This window comes from Dryas octopetala, chromosome 3 (genome assembly GCF_963921425.1).
Source record: "Dryas octopetala chromosome 3, drDryOcto1.1, whole genome shotgun sequence".
In the NCBI taxonomy this organism is placed as follows: Eukaryota; Viridiplantae; Streptophyta; class Magnoliopsida; order Rosales; family Rosaceae; genus Dryas; species Dryas octopetala.
Window position 1 is genome coordinate 5,707,938 of NC_141368.1, and position 11,218 is coordinate 5,719,155.

General features: G+C 37.4%; 1 protein-coding gene across 3 annotated transcripts; it reads left to right on the top strand.

The window, feature by feature from the left end:
* Positions 1 to 629: 629 nt before the first annotated feature.
* Positions 630 to 11,137, top strand: LOC147290064 (zinc finger C3H1 domain protein). Of its 3 annotated transcripts, none has more exons than XM_086234725.1 (11): positions 630 to 792; positions 1,380 to 1,485; positions 2,053 to 3,027; positions 3,109 to 3,233; positions 3,760 to 3,921; positions 4,050 to 5,013; positions 5,841 to 6,368; positions 6,442 to 6,767; positions 7,268 to 7,366; positions 7,453 to 7,578; positions 8,891 to 11,137. In XM_086234725.1, the coding sequence occupies exons 1-11, from the start codon at positions 691 to 693 to the stop codon at positions 10,670 to 10,672; spliced, it is 5,295 nt and encodes a 1,764-aa protein (XP_086090851.1). In that variant the 5' UTR covers positions 630 to 690; the 3' UTR covers positions 10,673 to 11,137. The 3 variants fall into 3 exon arrangements, with proteins under 3 accessions (XP_086090851.1, XP_086090852.1, XP_086090853.1); XM_086234726.1 differs by having other exon boundaries at positions 6,442 to 6,716; XM_086234727.1 differs by lacking the exon at positions 1,380 to 1,485 and having other exon boundaries at positions 688 to 792.
* Positions 11,138 to 11,218: the final 81 nt, after the last annotated feature.

The window sequence follows — 11,218 nt, forward strand, 5'->3', positions numbered from 1 at the left end:
AAAATGTTATAATATGTTATAATAAATATATCTGTGTTATAATATATATAAATTAATAACACTATTACACAATGTTACCATCGGATCGTAAATTTACTGACGAAGTGACGAGTAAAGAATGGATAATGGGAGGACATTTATTACTCGGTTCTTTTTGTCTGAGAGACCATTAATTGGTTTACTTGCCCTTTTAATTTATTTTTTTCATTTAATAAATGAATATAATAAAAAAGGCATATTTAGGGCGTACGCGTTGGGCGTTGGACCACATTGGTGATTACTGATTGCTAATGGTGGGTGCAAAATTGCAAATAATCTCAACTTTCTCGATCCCTTAATCGATTCACATCACGCAGCGTACAATCCAACCACATCATCATCGCGAATTGTCGTGCCTCGTCACACTCCGTACACTGCATTCCAACCGTCTTTCTTTCATTCTCGCGCAGGCAGAGAGAGAGAGAGAGAGAGAGAGTCAGCAAAACTTGACCCTTACATACATGTTCGACCCTATTGACTCTCTGTATTGTTGTTCGTTTTGCACCCAAATGCTCGACGAAATTACTGCTTGAAAGTGTGTGCGTGCGTCTGTGGAGAGAGAGAGAGAGAGAGAGAGAGAGAGAGAGAGAGAGAGAGAGAGAGAGAGAGAGAGAGAGAGAGAGAGAGAGAGAGAGAGAGAGAGGGGCATAAATGGAGGGCGCAGAGCCTGCGAACCAGAGCCCTAGCTCGGAGCTCCCTCTCAATCCCCCAAAAGCCAGAGAAGAAGGCGAGCTCTCTTCCGACGATAATGACGTATTAGCCTCTTCCCAAACCCTAGTTCGTCTTCCGTATTTTTATTTTTCTTCCAATTTCTTGTTCAATGAAATCGATGGTAATTAAGTGTTCTGAGCCAATTTCTGGGTTAGATTGATTCCCAGAAAACTGGACTTCACCTTAACTTTGCTAACTTATTTGTGTTTGATTGAGTAAGATTGTTGGATTTATATAGCCTTCCTATATGGTCAATTCTATTTGGAGAAAATAAAAACGGATGTTCAATTTGAGATTGGAGTGTTATTTTTATTGTTTTTCTATTATGCTACCATTTCTCAGAGATTCAATGGAGGGCTCGGTTAGATTGTGTTAAGCGTTAGTGAAGTGTTTGTGGTAAGAGAATAGAGTTTTCTCTGATTGTATCTACATGCTAAATTTATTTGCCTTATTTACGTGTATGTAGTGATTTATATGTGATTTTCTGAGTCTTCTGGATGATTATTATTTCTTCAAATCCCTTTCTTCTATCATTTGGGTATGCCTTATATATTTGCTGTCCCCCACCCCGTCATAAAAATTGCGACAATATTGTTGAAGATGTTAAATGGGTACTCTCTGTCCCACAGGAAAATCCTATTTGCTCTGTTCCACATCCCACTGTTACCAGTGTACCTCCTCCAGGTCCAATGCTGGTTCCACCAACAAACAAATTCTCCCAAGGCAGTCAAGCGGGTAAGTCTTGCTTGCCATCGCAGGGAAAGATATTGCTTCCTTTCTTTTCTTTCCTTTTATTGTAAATATCCTTTAAGTTGGTATATTGCATATAGAGCACCATTCTCAGCTCCCACTTTTTGCCAAACTGGCATTGACACGTCAGAGGCTGATATTTCTTAATACCTTCTTTGACCAGTTTGGAATTGCTCGTAGTCATGTGGGGTAAAAGAAAATGAACAGATGTAAACAATACATATAATAAACTAGTGTACTTATTGGTGGCTCTTTTTCTTGTGTCACACCAGATTTCATGGTCCCTCATTTTTGTGGCATCCTGTACTAGAGCTGGACACTGTTTTTTTGTTCATCTTGTCCCTTTTAATGATGGGGTTATATACCAGATCACCATATTTCACCTAATATTTCCTTTTATATCTGCATCTTCCATGCTCCTCCTATAGTTTTTTTATGTATTTTTCATGGTGTTTGTTGAAAGTGAGTCATGTATATAAGCTTATGGTAAATATTCTCTCTCTTTTTTTTTCATCCTACTAGCTGATCTGATGAATTTATGTCAATTAACAGGGAAGGTTGTAGCTGGCAATAATCCTGCAAGCTCTGCTGATACTCTGTCCCAAACATTAATACAACCTATTTCCCAGAAGAGCAATGATAAGAACAGAATGCCATTAAAATCTGCTAAACCTGGATGGTGTGCCCCACTGGGGCCCAAAGATAATCTTGTGATAAGCTTCTCTGATGATGACAGTCGCAGTGATTCTGAAGAAAAAGAGCACAGGAAAGAAAAAGCTTCTGTAACTAAAAGCCATATGACTGGAGTGGTTGCCAATGGAAAACCACCTACTTCGACACTAGCAAAATCAAACAAGTTCGGACAGACAGCCAGGAATGTGAAGAAAGTAATGCCCAAAAAATTCTCTACGAATCACACTTTTATCTCATCAATGACCAAACTCCGTGGAGTTAATTTTAGGGATGCTGGGCCTTCATCAGTTGAGCAGGGATCTCGAGGTAGAACTTTTAATTCCCTGAACAAAAATTGGGTGAGCAGAGAACGTGGATCTGATCAAGGTGTGGGTTTGAACAATAGTGAACTTCAGGACTTGAGGCTGCAGATTGCACTTCGGGAGAGTGAACTGAAGCTTAAGTCTGCCCAGCAAACTAAGGAATCAGTTACATGTAGGGATGATAGTGCTACGGGTCTACACAAAGATGGGGTAAGTAGATGCAGTGTGAGATCTCCTGAGGCTATACAGATGGACCTGAAAGAGCCCGATAAGAAACGTTTAAAAGTTGGTGGCTCTTTTTCCACCCAGCTAAGTAAACTTGGCCCACAAGAATTACTTGTTGCAAAATCAATATTACCATCAAAAGACCCCGCAGTGGAGGACAATAATCCACGGGACACAGTTAAGTTTGATCATGGCCAGAAACGAATTCCAGTAGGTCCAACAGAGTCAAGCATTGTACATTGGCAAAATCATAGCGATAAACATGTTTTTGGTATAGCAGAAAATATACATAGTGGAGTGAAAAATGGTAAATAACTTGCTTTCTCTCTCTAAATCTTTGTCTAGGTAACACTTTAAAATGTCTCATAAATCAGGATGGTTTCTGCAGGTGCTGGCATCAATACTAAATGTATCCAGTCTGATGGGAGGAGTAAGCAGGTGGATCCTAATGTCAGGCTAAACCAGGCTACGTCACCAGCAAATATGACTTGCAATAATTTCCCAAAGAACTTAGTAAGCGAATATTTGAATGACTACAGTATTGCAGCTGATTAACTTACTATTCCTATATTGTAGATTGAACTATCCTATTTTCTCTCTGGCTTGCCCTAATATTATTTACATAAGTGACAATGTGCTTTTATTAGTTAAACTTGTCCAGTCATCTCTGGCTGTTTGTGATAAAGTCTCATATAGAGGTTTGCAATTTCTTTTTAAATAGTATGAAATAGTTGTGTAGGGTTTTTCAACAATGGTGGTTTCTAGCTTGCAGAAAACACTAGATATTACACGAAGAAGATATATCATCTCCTGATGTAAATGGTTTTGTGTTTTCAACTCTTTTCTGCACTTATCATGCAGGTTATATTGTATAAGCTTAATCCATCCTGAATGAGTTTGTAAACATCATTTTGTTTCAGGGTTAGATATGACAGGCCTGATTACTTATGTAAAATATATTATGAAATTTCTGAGAGTCAGTGTTTTCATTTTCAGAACTTCCCATTCTGTTTGTTTATTAATAATTTTAACTTTACAGAACAGTGTGGAGTTGAATCATGCAAATAGGAATGGAAGCCATCTAGAACAAGGTTCCTTGAACAAATCAACATCAGGAAAGAATTTAGTGAGAAGTAGTGATCATCGGGAAGTCATGTCCAGTGACAAGAGACTTGATCCCACATTCTACAATACATGTCAGGTTTGTTTTCTGGTCTTTATGTAGAAAGCTGGAGGCTTCTGTTATGTGTCTGGTTGTATTTTTTCCCTTGAGATTGTTATCTGTTATTTCTAATTATTTCAATTTTCATTCTTTCTAATTTACGTTAGGCATCCCTAAACAATGCAAGCCTCCAGAATTGTTTTGGTAATGCAAATGTCACAGGACATGGTGACATGAATATACATTCCTTGGTTGAAATGGAGGAAACACTGGACAAGGATCTGGAGGAAGCACAAGACTATAGGCGAAGGTGCGAAATTGAAGAAAGAGATGCTCTTAAAGCTTATCGTAAAGCACAGAGGGCTCTGCTTGAGGCTAATGCTAGGTGTGCTGATCTTTATCGCAAAAGGGAGCTATATTCTGCCAACTTGCGGTCCTTTATTGTGGATAATTCCAGTTTGTTATGGTCCTCCCGGCAGAATGAACAAGCTGGAATTGGGTTGGATCACACTAATAACTTGTCTGAAAATGTGGATCTAATACCCACGTCAAGCCATCAGATGCAGCCTGACTATAATAACTTTAATCCAGCAGTGTGTGATTCAGACATCCAACATGTTAACAGTGCACGGATCCACACATCATACAAGCATTTGGGTGGACAAAACATGGGTTCGGAACCATGCAGTGAACCAGATGCTAGTACATCAGAGCCAGTGCCTCTTCTGGGAAATAATGCTGCAGATGGAGTTTGCTCTCCATCGAATGAACCAAATAGTTTAGTAGATGAAGATGAAGAGACTTTTTCATTTGAAAATGAATCTGCTCAACCCAACTTTGTATGTCATAGAAGCACAGATTTTGGGGGCAAGCAAAAGAACATAGATAATGAATCAAATGGTAAAATGTGTATTGATGGCCCTCAGGATTCTTTGCTACTTGAAAGAGTGTTGAGGTCTGAACTATTTGCAAGGTTAGGAACAAAAAACTTGTCAAAGAATAGTAGTTCATGTAATGAGGCTGGAGAGGAACGAGGGGCTGAAAATGATATCAGAATTGAAAAAACCCAACAAATAAATGGGAGTTTTCCTTTCTTAGAGGCAGACAAAGATCAACAATCCGATCATGAAGGTAACTTCCTTTTTGAGCTGGTCTTCTGTATCAGAGGCTGAAAAAAGTCTATTTGGCAATTATTTAACCTGATTGTTTATGTTGAGTAAATTAGTCTTACTTTAACACAACATGGTCAATGTCTATGTGTGTGCATTTATTTTTTTAAACTTGGTAAATGACTTTTTTTTCTTCTGAAAAATATAAATTTTTCTTTATAATGTGTGACACCCTCAATGCTGTTGGCCGTTTTGACTTCACCGTGTGGTCAATGGTCGCGATGTTCGTGACATCCCACGGTTGAAAATTTGTGTATTCCTGCTCTTTTTTTTTGTATGCATTTGGATATCAAATTTGATTTTAAGTTATGTCAGCAATTCAATTCTTTGACATGTTGACTCTTACCAAGTTGGCTTCTTTTTCCATGACAAACTCATAACTTCCGTGCATGGATCTTGGCTTTATTTATTTTTTTTGTGCTAGATACAGTGGTGATCTTACTCTTTTTAAAAGGGAAAAGAAAAGGATGATATCTTCTTTACCAATTAATATATATGTCAAGCCTTTCAGTTGAGTGGATGCTTTGTTATTTTTGAGTTTTGAATTACTCTTTACTTGCAACTTAACTGAATCAGTAATAAGACTTTTAAAACTATCAGTCACTGTTATTTGTTACCTTAACTCAGAATTATGCATCATTGCCATCAAGTTCAACAATGGGAATCCATATGACGTAGATTCAGCATAAATTACAAGAATATTTCCAGTTAACCATTTATTGCTCAACATGTGACTTTATTATTATTATTAATATGAATATTTTTTTATTTTTTATTTTTACCTTCTAGGCACTGATGAGCATGAAAAAAGTTTCTCTGAGGCTCCTCTTGAGATCCAGAGAGAGCACTCCGTAGAAAATTCTTTGAACTCTCACTCCACTGCTTATTCTGAGGACAGATTTTCCTTTAGAGAAGGCCACCACTCATTTACTTCTGTGATCTTTTCGCCTTCTAACATCTTGAGGAGTGCTTTTGGGTATATGAAAGTTATATCCCCAAACAATTTGATAGAACATCAGGCTAGAAGTCAACAGAGTCAAACTTGCGATACAAATATTGAAGAAGGTGCTTGTATAAACTCTGATAAAACCCAGTTTAGCAGTACCATGGTAGACCCGACGAAAGAGACTCTGGTGAAATTAGGTGAAAGAGAAGTTGGCTCTTATACCACTGGTCCTGCTGTTGATCCCTTTTGGCCACTTTGCATGTATGAGCTTCGAGGAAAATGCAACAATGATGAGTGTCCTTGGCAACATGCTAAGGACTACTCTAACGCAGATATGTATCAACATCAGCAACATAATTCTGATAGTGCTGGTATGAGCAATCCCTTCATATATTTTGGAATCTGCAATTTGTTTCTTGCATTCTTGAAATATTGTTTCCACAGATTGCCAGGTTGGATTAACAATACATCAGAAAAAGTGTGATGGTTCAACTAAAGTTCCACGGTATCTCAATGCTATGACTTCACCAACATACCTAGTTGGCTTAGGTATTCTGAAAGCCGATCTCCATTCATATGAATCTGTTCTGGCACGGAGAAATGGTCAATGCTGGAAGAAGTGTTTCAGCCTTTCCTTAGCATTGTCAAACTCGTTTCAAAAAGATTTTCCTTCAGATAGGCCATCTTTGCATGGAAATGACGGTCGCATAGAGGTCCCTGTGAGTTGGAACAGAGAGACATCATATTTCCAGAGTAGAAATGGCGTAGTGGTTTGTTTATTGATTTTGCTCTTTTTTTTTTTACTTCATTCATATGCCTAATGTTGCATGCTACTACTGTTTATATTTTGGGTGCATTGCATCTTCCTCTGCTGTGAATTATTTGAACTTTTTGTAGCTGGGATTCATTAGTCCCAAGCTTCTAAACAGTTATGTGCCTTGTATGGAACTTATTTGTTTCACGATCTCAATTCACTTCTTCACCTTGATCTTAGAAATTCTCATAATTTGTGTTGTTTTTATTGAGTTATGAATCTTTCCTATGGAGAATTGTCTCTAAAATCATTTATTAAAATCTTTAGTTTGCACTGTGTAAGCTCTATTTATTTTAAGATGAGGGCTTGGCAGAATTTCCTGTGGATGCCTCCTGTCAAGACCCCCCTTCTTCTCTTGCTTTGAATAATCTGCATGATTTATGCTTGAATGTCTGTAATTTTTAATACCTCACTCTTGTTTGTGCTAACTTTCCTTCTTACAATTTGATTACTTAGAATCAACTCAAACAACAGTTGGCTGACAATGATCAATACCTGGAAATGGCTCTTTTAATTTTCAACCAGGAGGCTAATGAACTTGAGGGTATGAGAAAGGTAACTCCTTTGGTGTGTGACCTGAAGCATTATAATCATATTCAGAGTCTTCAATTCCTGTTCTCTTATGTTTTTGAGTTTTCCAGGCTCTCCCTGTGCTGTCAGAAGCTATTGAGGCTGATCCAACATCCATAATTCTCTGGATTGTTTATCTGCTCATTTACTATAGCAATAAGAAGTCAGTAGGGAAGGATGACATGTTCTCTTGTGCGGTATGCTATTTCATGATTCCTACTCTTATGATCTTACCTTATATGGAGCATGAATGCCAGGGGCAGTCTCTGCATGTGAGCCCTATGGCATTATAACCATACAGGCATTACAATAATAATGTACAGATAACTGGAAAACACCAGATATGTTTAGCTTTATAATTCTTATTGTTGGTTATCTCTGTCAACAGTTGTTTTTGATGGTCAGCTCTACACACCTTTTGGGATTTTCTGATTCTTCGTTACTATTCGCCGACAATCAAAATAAGAAACTTTTTGCGTTAGCACCACTCTTCACACTGCAATTAATCATGGCTGTTTTCTTTACCTCCTTTTTATCTCAATCTCTATCTGACTCAGCGATCTGATTGATCTGTTGTTTTTCTGCTCTCTGGGGGTCCTGGGGTATAACATTATTAATTAGTTTGTGATGCCTAGGAGAGGTTTTACTTTTATTTTTTTTCAATTTATTTACTTTTCTTGTGTCAGGGTGGAGGAAGATGCCTGGTGTTAGAGTTCTGCAGTTGTGAATCTAAGGGCCTGTTTGGTATCCTATTCAGAAACCTTTTTTTTTTTTCAAAAACAAAAAAACATATTTTAGTCAAGAAAACATGTTTGGTTGACCATTTTCAAAAACAGTTTTTAGAAAAAAAATTAAAAAACATGCCTCTTTTTAAAAACAATAAAACATCGTTTTTCGCATTTGTTTTTTTTACACTTCCTTCTTCCTTAGCTGCCATCATTTTTAAAATTTAAAAATTGTTTTCAAATTTCATACCAAACAAGTTTTCAAATTTTAAAAATTGATTTTGAAAACTCACATTTAAAAAAAAATTCTTAATTTTTGAAAAAAAAGTAGGATACCAAATGGGCCCTAAGTCTTGTCTCATGGAGTCATGGGCATTGGTAGTTATCCTTTATTGATCCCTAACCCCGAAATCAGAGTAACCTGCAATTTTAAGTCATTGATACTGTGATGGCCATACAACATTAAAATTACTGATGATGAGTGTTATCTTTCAAGAAAAGATGGTATATACATGTTCCTAGGTAGTAAAATCTCCCTTCTCTGAATTATGTTTCCTGGAACATATTATAAACATAACTTATGCTATTTTCATATTAATAATCCATTTGATGCCTCCATGAGCTTCATTCTGCCAGCCTTTTCCTTCTTCCATTTTCAAATTTTTCTGCTTGTGTTAGTATCTTGGGGCATAACTCTCGTCTTTCTAAGCATATTCTTTCCAGTTTCTATTAGAGATATGAAATTGAAACTTTTGTCTGGAAACACTTTCCTCTTGTTCTTCAGGTCAAATTCAATGATCAATCTTATGAACTTTGGCTTATGTGCATCAATAGTCGGATGCAGCTTAGCGACCGATTGGCTACATATGATGTCGCTCTTTCAGCACTGTGCCACCATGCTTCTGCTTCTAAAGATGGAATGTATGCTAGTGCATGCATCTTAGACCTATTTTTGCAAATGATGGATTGTTTATGCATGTCTGGGAATGTGGAGAAGGCCATTCAGAAAATTTTTGGACTCTTCACTGCTGCCACTAACTTTGATGAGCCTAATTCTCTATCACTCTGTGATATACAGGCATGCCTAACAGTTAGTGACAAATGTATATTCGGGGTTTGTTGTGTTTACTTGGTTATATACAGGAAACTGCCTGACGCTGTAGTGCGGCAATTTGAATGTCAGAAAGAACTCTTTGAGATTGAATGGTCTTTGGTTCAATTAATAAATGATGAGAAGCAGAGGGCTGTCAAACTGATGGAAGCAGTAGTTAATTCTGTAGGTCCATACATGAAAACTGAATCACTTGAAAAAAGTGAATTTGATCTCAGAGTGGCACAATTTTTCGCTCTCAACCACTTGAGGTGCATGGCAGCTCTTGACAGCTTAGAAAGCTGTAGGAATCTTTTGGGTAAATATCTTAATTCCTACCCTTCTTGCTTGGAACTAGTTCTAATATCAGCACGGGCACATAAACATGATATTGGGGATTTGCTTTTTGAGGGGTTTGAGGAAGTCCTTAGTAACTGGCCACAAGAAATCCCTGGCATCCAGTGCATTTGGAATCAATATGTTGAATATGTTCTTCAGAATGGAAGATTTGATTTTGGAAAAGTACTCATGGACCGTTGGTTTCATTCTGTTTGGAAAGTTCACTATCTTCAAAATGATACATTGGATGACATGAAATGTGATAACTCAGATATCTCACCAGGATTGGCTTCAGATTCAATTCTGCAGACACTCAATTCGAATCCTAAGCAGATAGACGTAATGTTTGGGTATCTTAATCTTTCTGTGCATAAGTTCTTGCAGAATGATCACATTGAAGCTCGCTTAGCGCTTGACAGGGCATTGAAGGCTGCTGTTCCTGAATATTTTAAGCATTGCATGAGAGAGCATGCATTGTTTATGCTAACTGATGAATCACTATTAAAGGAGAATGCTTGTATCAGTGGCATACAGAAGATTTTGGAGTGTTATTTAGGTTATGCCCGGGCTTTCCCTGCCTCTGAGCCATTATCTAGAAAATTCATTAACAGCATCAAGAAGCCAAGAGTCCGACAGCTAGTTAGTAATGTATTCAGTCCATTTTCATCTGATTTTTCTCTGGTAAATTCAGTTCTTGAAGTGTGGTATGGACCGTCTCTTTTACCAAAAAAGTTCAGTGAGCCAAAACATCTGGTGGATTTTGTCGAAGCCATCTTGGACAGAAGTCCATCAAACTATCAGTTAGCTATTTCTGTCTGTAAGGTGTTGAGCAGTGGCAACAATGCCACCGATGTTACTTCTGTTAGTATTTTGTTCTGGGCTAGCTCAAACTTGGTCAGTGCAATCTTTCATGCTGTCCCAATCCCACCAGAGTATGTATGGGTCGAAGCTGCAGAAATCTTGGGCAATATTTCCGGCGCTGAGGTTATTTCTGAGAGGTTTTATAAGAGAGCTTTATCTGTATATCCGTTTTCTGTCAAATTGTGGAAATCCTATTATATCCATTCTATGATGACTACAGGAAATATGAACACTGCTGTGGACGCAGCAAAAGAAAAAGGTATAGAACTTGGTTAAGGTTCTTTCTTAGAGCAGCATTTCATAAAGCTTTTGGGGCCATTTTTGAGTATTAGTGTGTGGAGGCCTCGATTTGTAGATGATACAGTGCTAGGTTGGAAGGCAGGTTGTTGCCATTTTTGCCAACAGAAGGTTATGAGATACTGATGTGAAATTAGGAACTACAGAAGCTTGTACAGGATAGGAATACAATCAAAATGAGGTTATAGCTTTCTTTCACCAACTTGGCGACACTTTTTGAAAATGGATATAGGCAAAGGAATCACTGCAGATGAGATTCAATGACTGTTTTGATTAGTGGTTTATGTAACTTTCTTAGGTTTATAGTTGTTGTCGTCTTCAATCTCCTTTGTATTGTCTTCTTACAATCTGTTGATCAATTGTAACTAGTGTATTATTGTACTTAAAGCAGATATATGAAATGAATGTGGGTTTGATTCTTGGATATACCTGTTTGATGCAACTCATCTTGGTTATTAGTGTTAACAGTTTTTTATCAATTTTTATTAACGATTATTTTTCTTTTTTATGGCCTTTAAATTTGCT

Bases quoted from the DNA above. Each gene is read 5' to 3' on its own strand.
- LOC147290064 (XM_086234725.1), top strand. From the start codon at position 691: ATGGAGGGCGCAGAGCCTGCGAACCAGAGCCCTAGCTCGGAGCTCCCT. The intron at 1,486-2,052 runs GTAAGTCTTGCT...GTCAATTAACAG, and splicing joins CTCCCAAGGCAGTCAAGCGG to GGAAGGTTGTAGCTGGCAAT. The intron at 3,028-3,108 runs GTAAATAACTTG...TGGTTTCTGCAG, and splicing joins ACATAGTGGAGTGAAAAATG to GTGCTGGCATCAATACTAAA.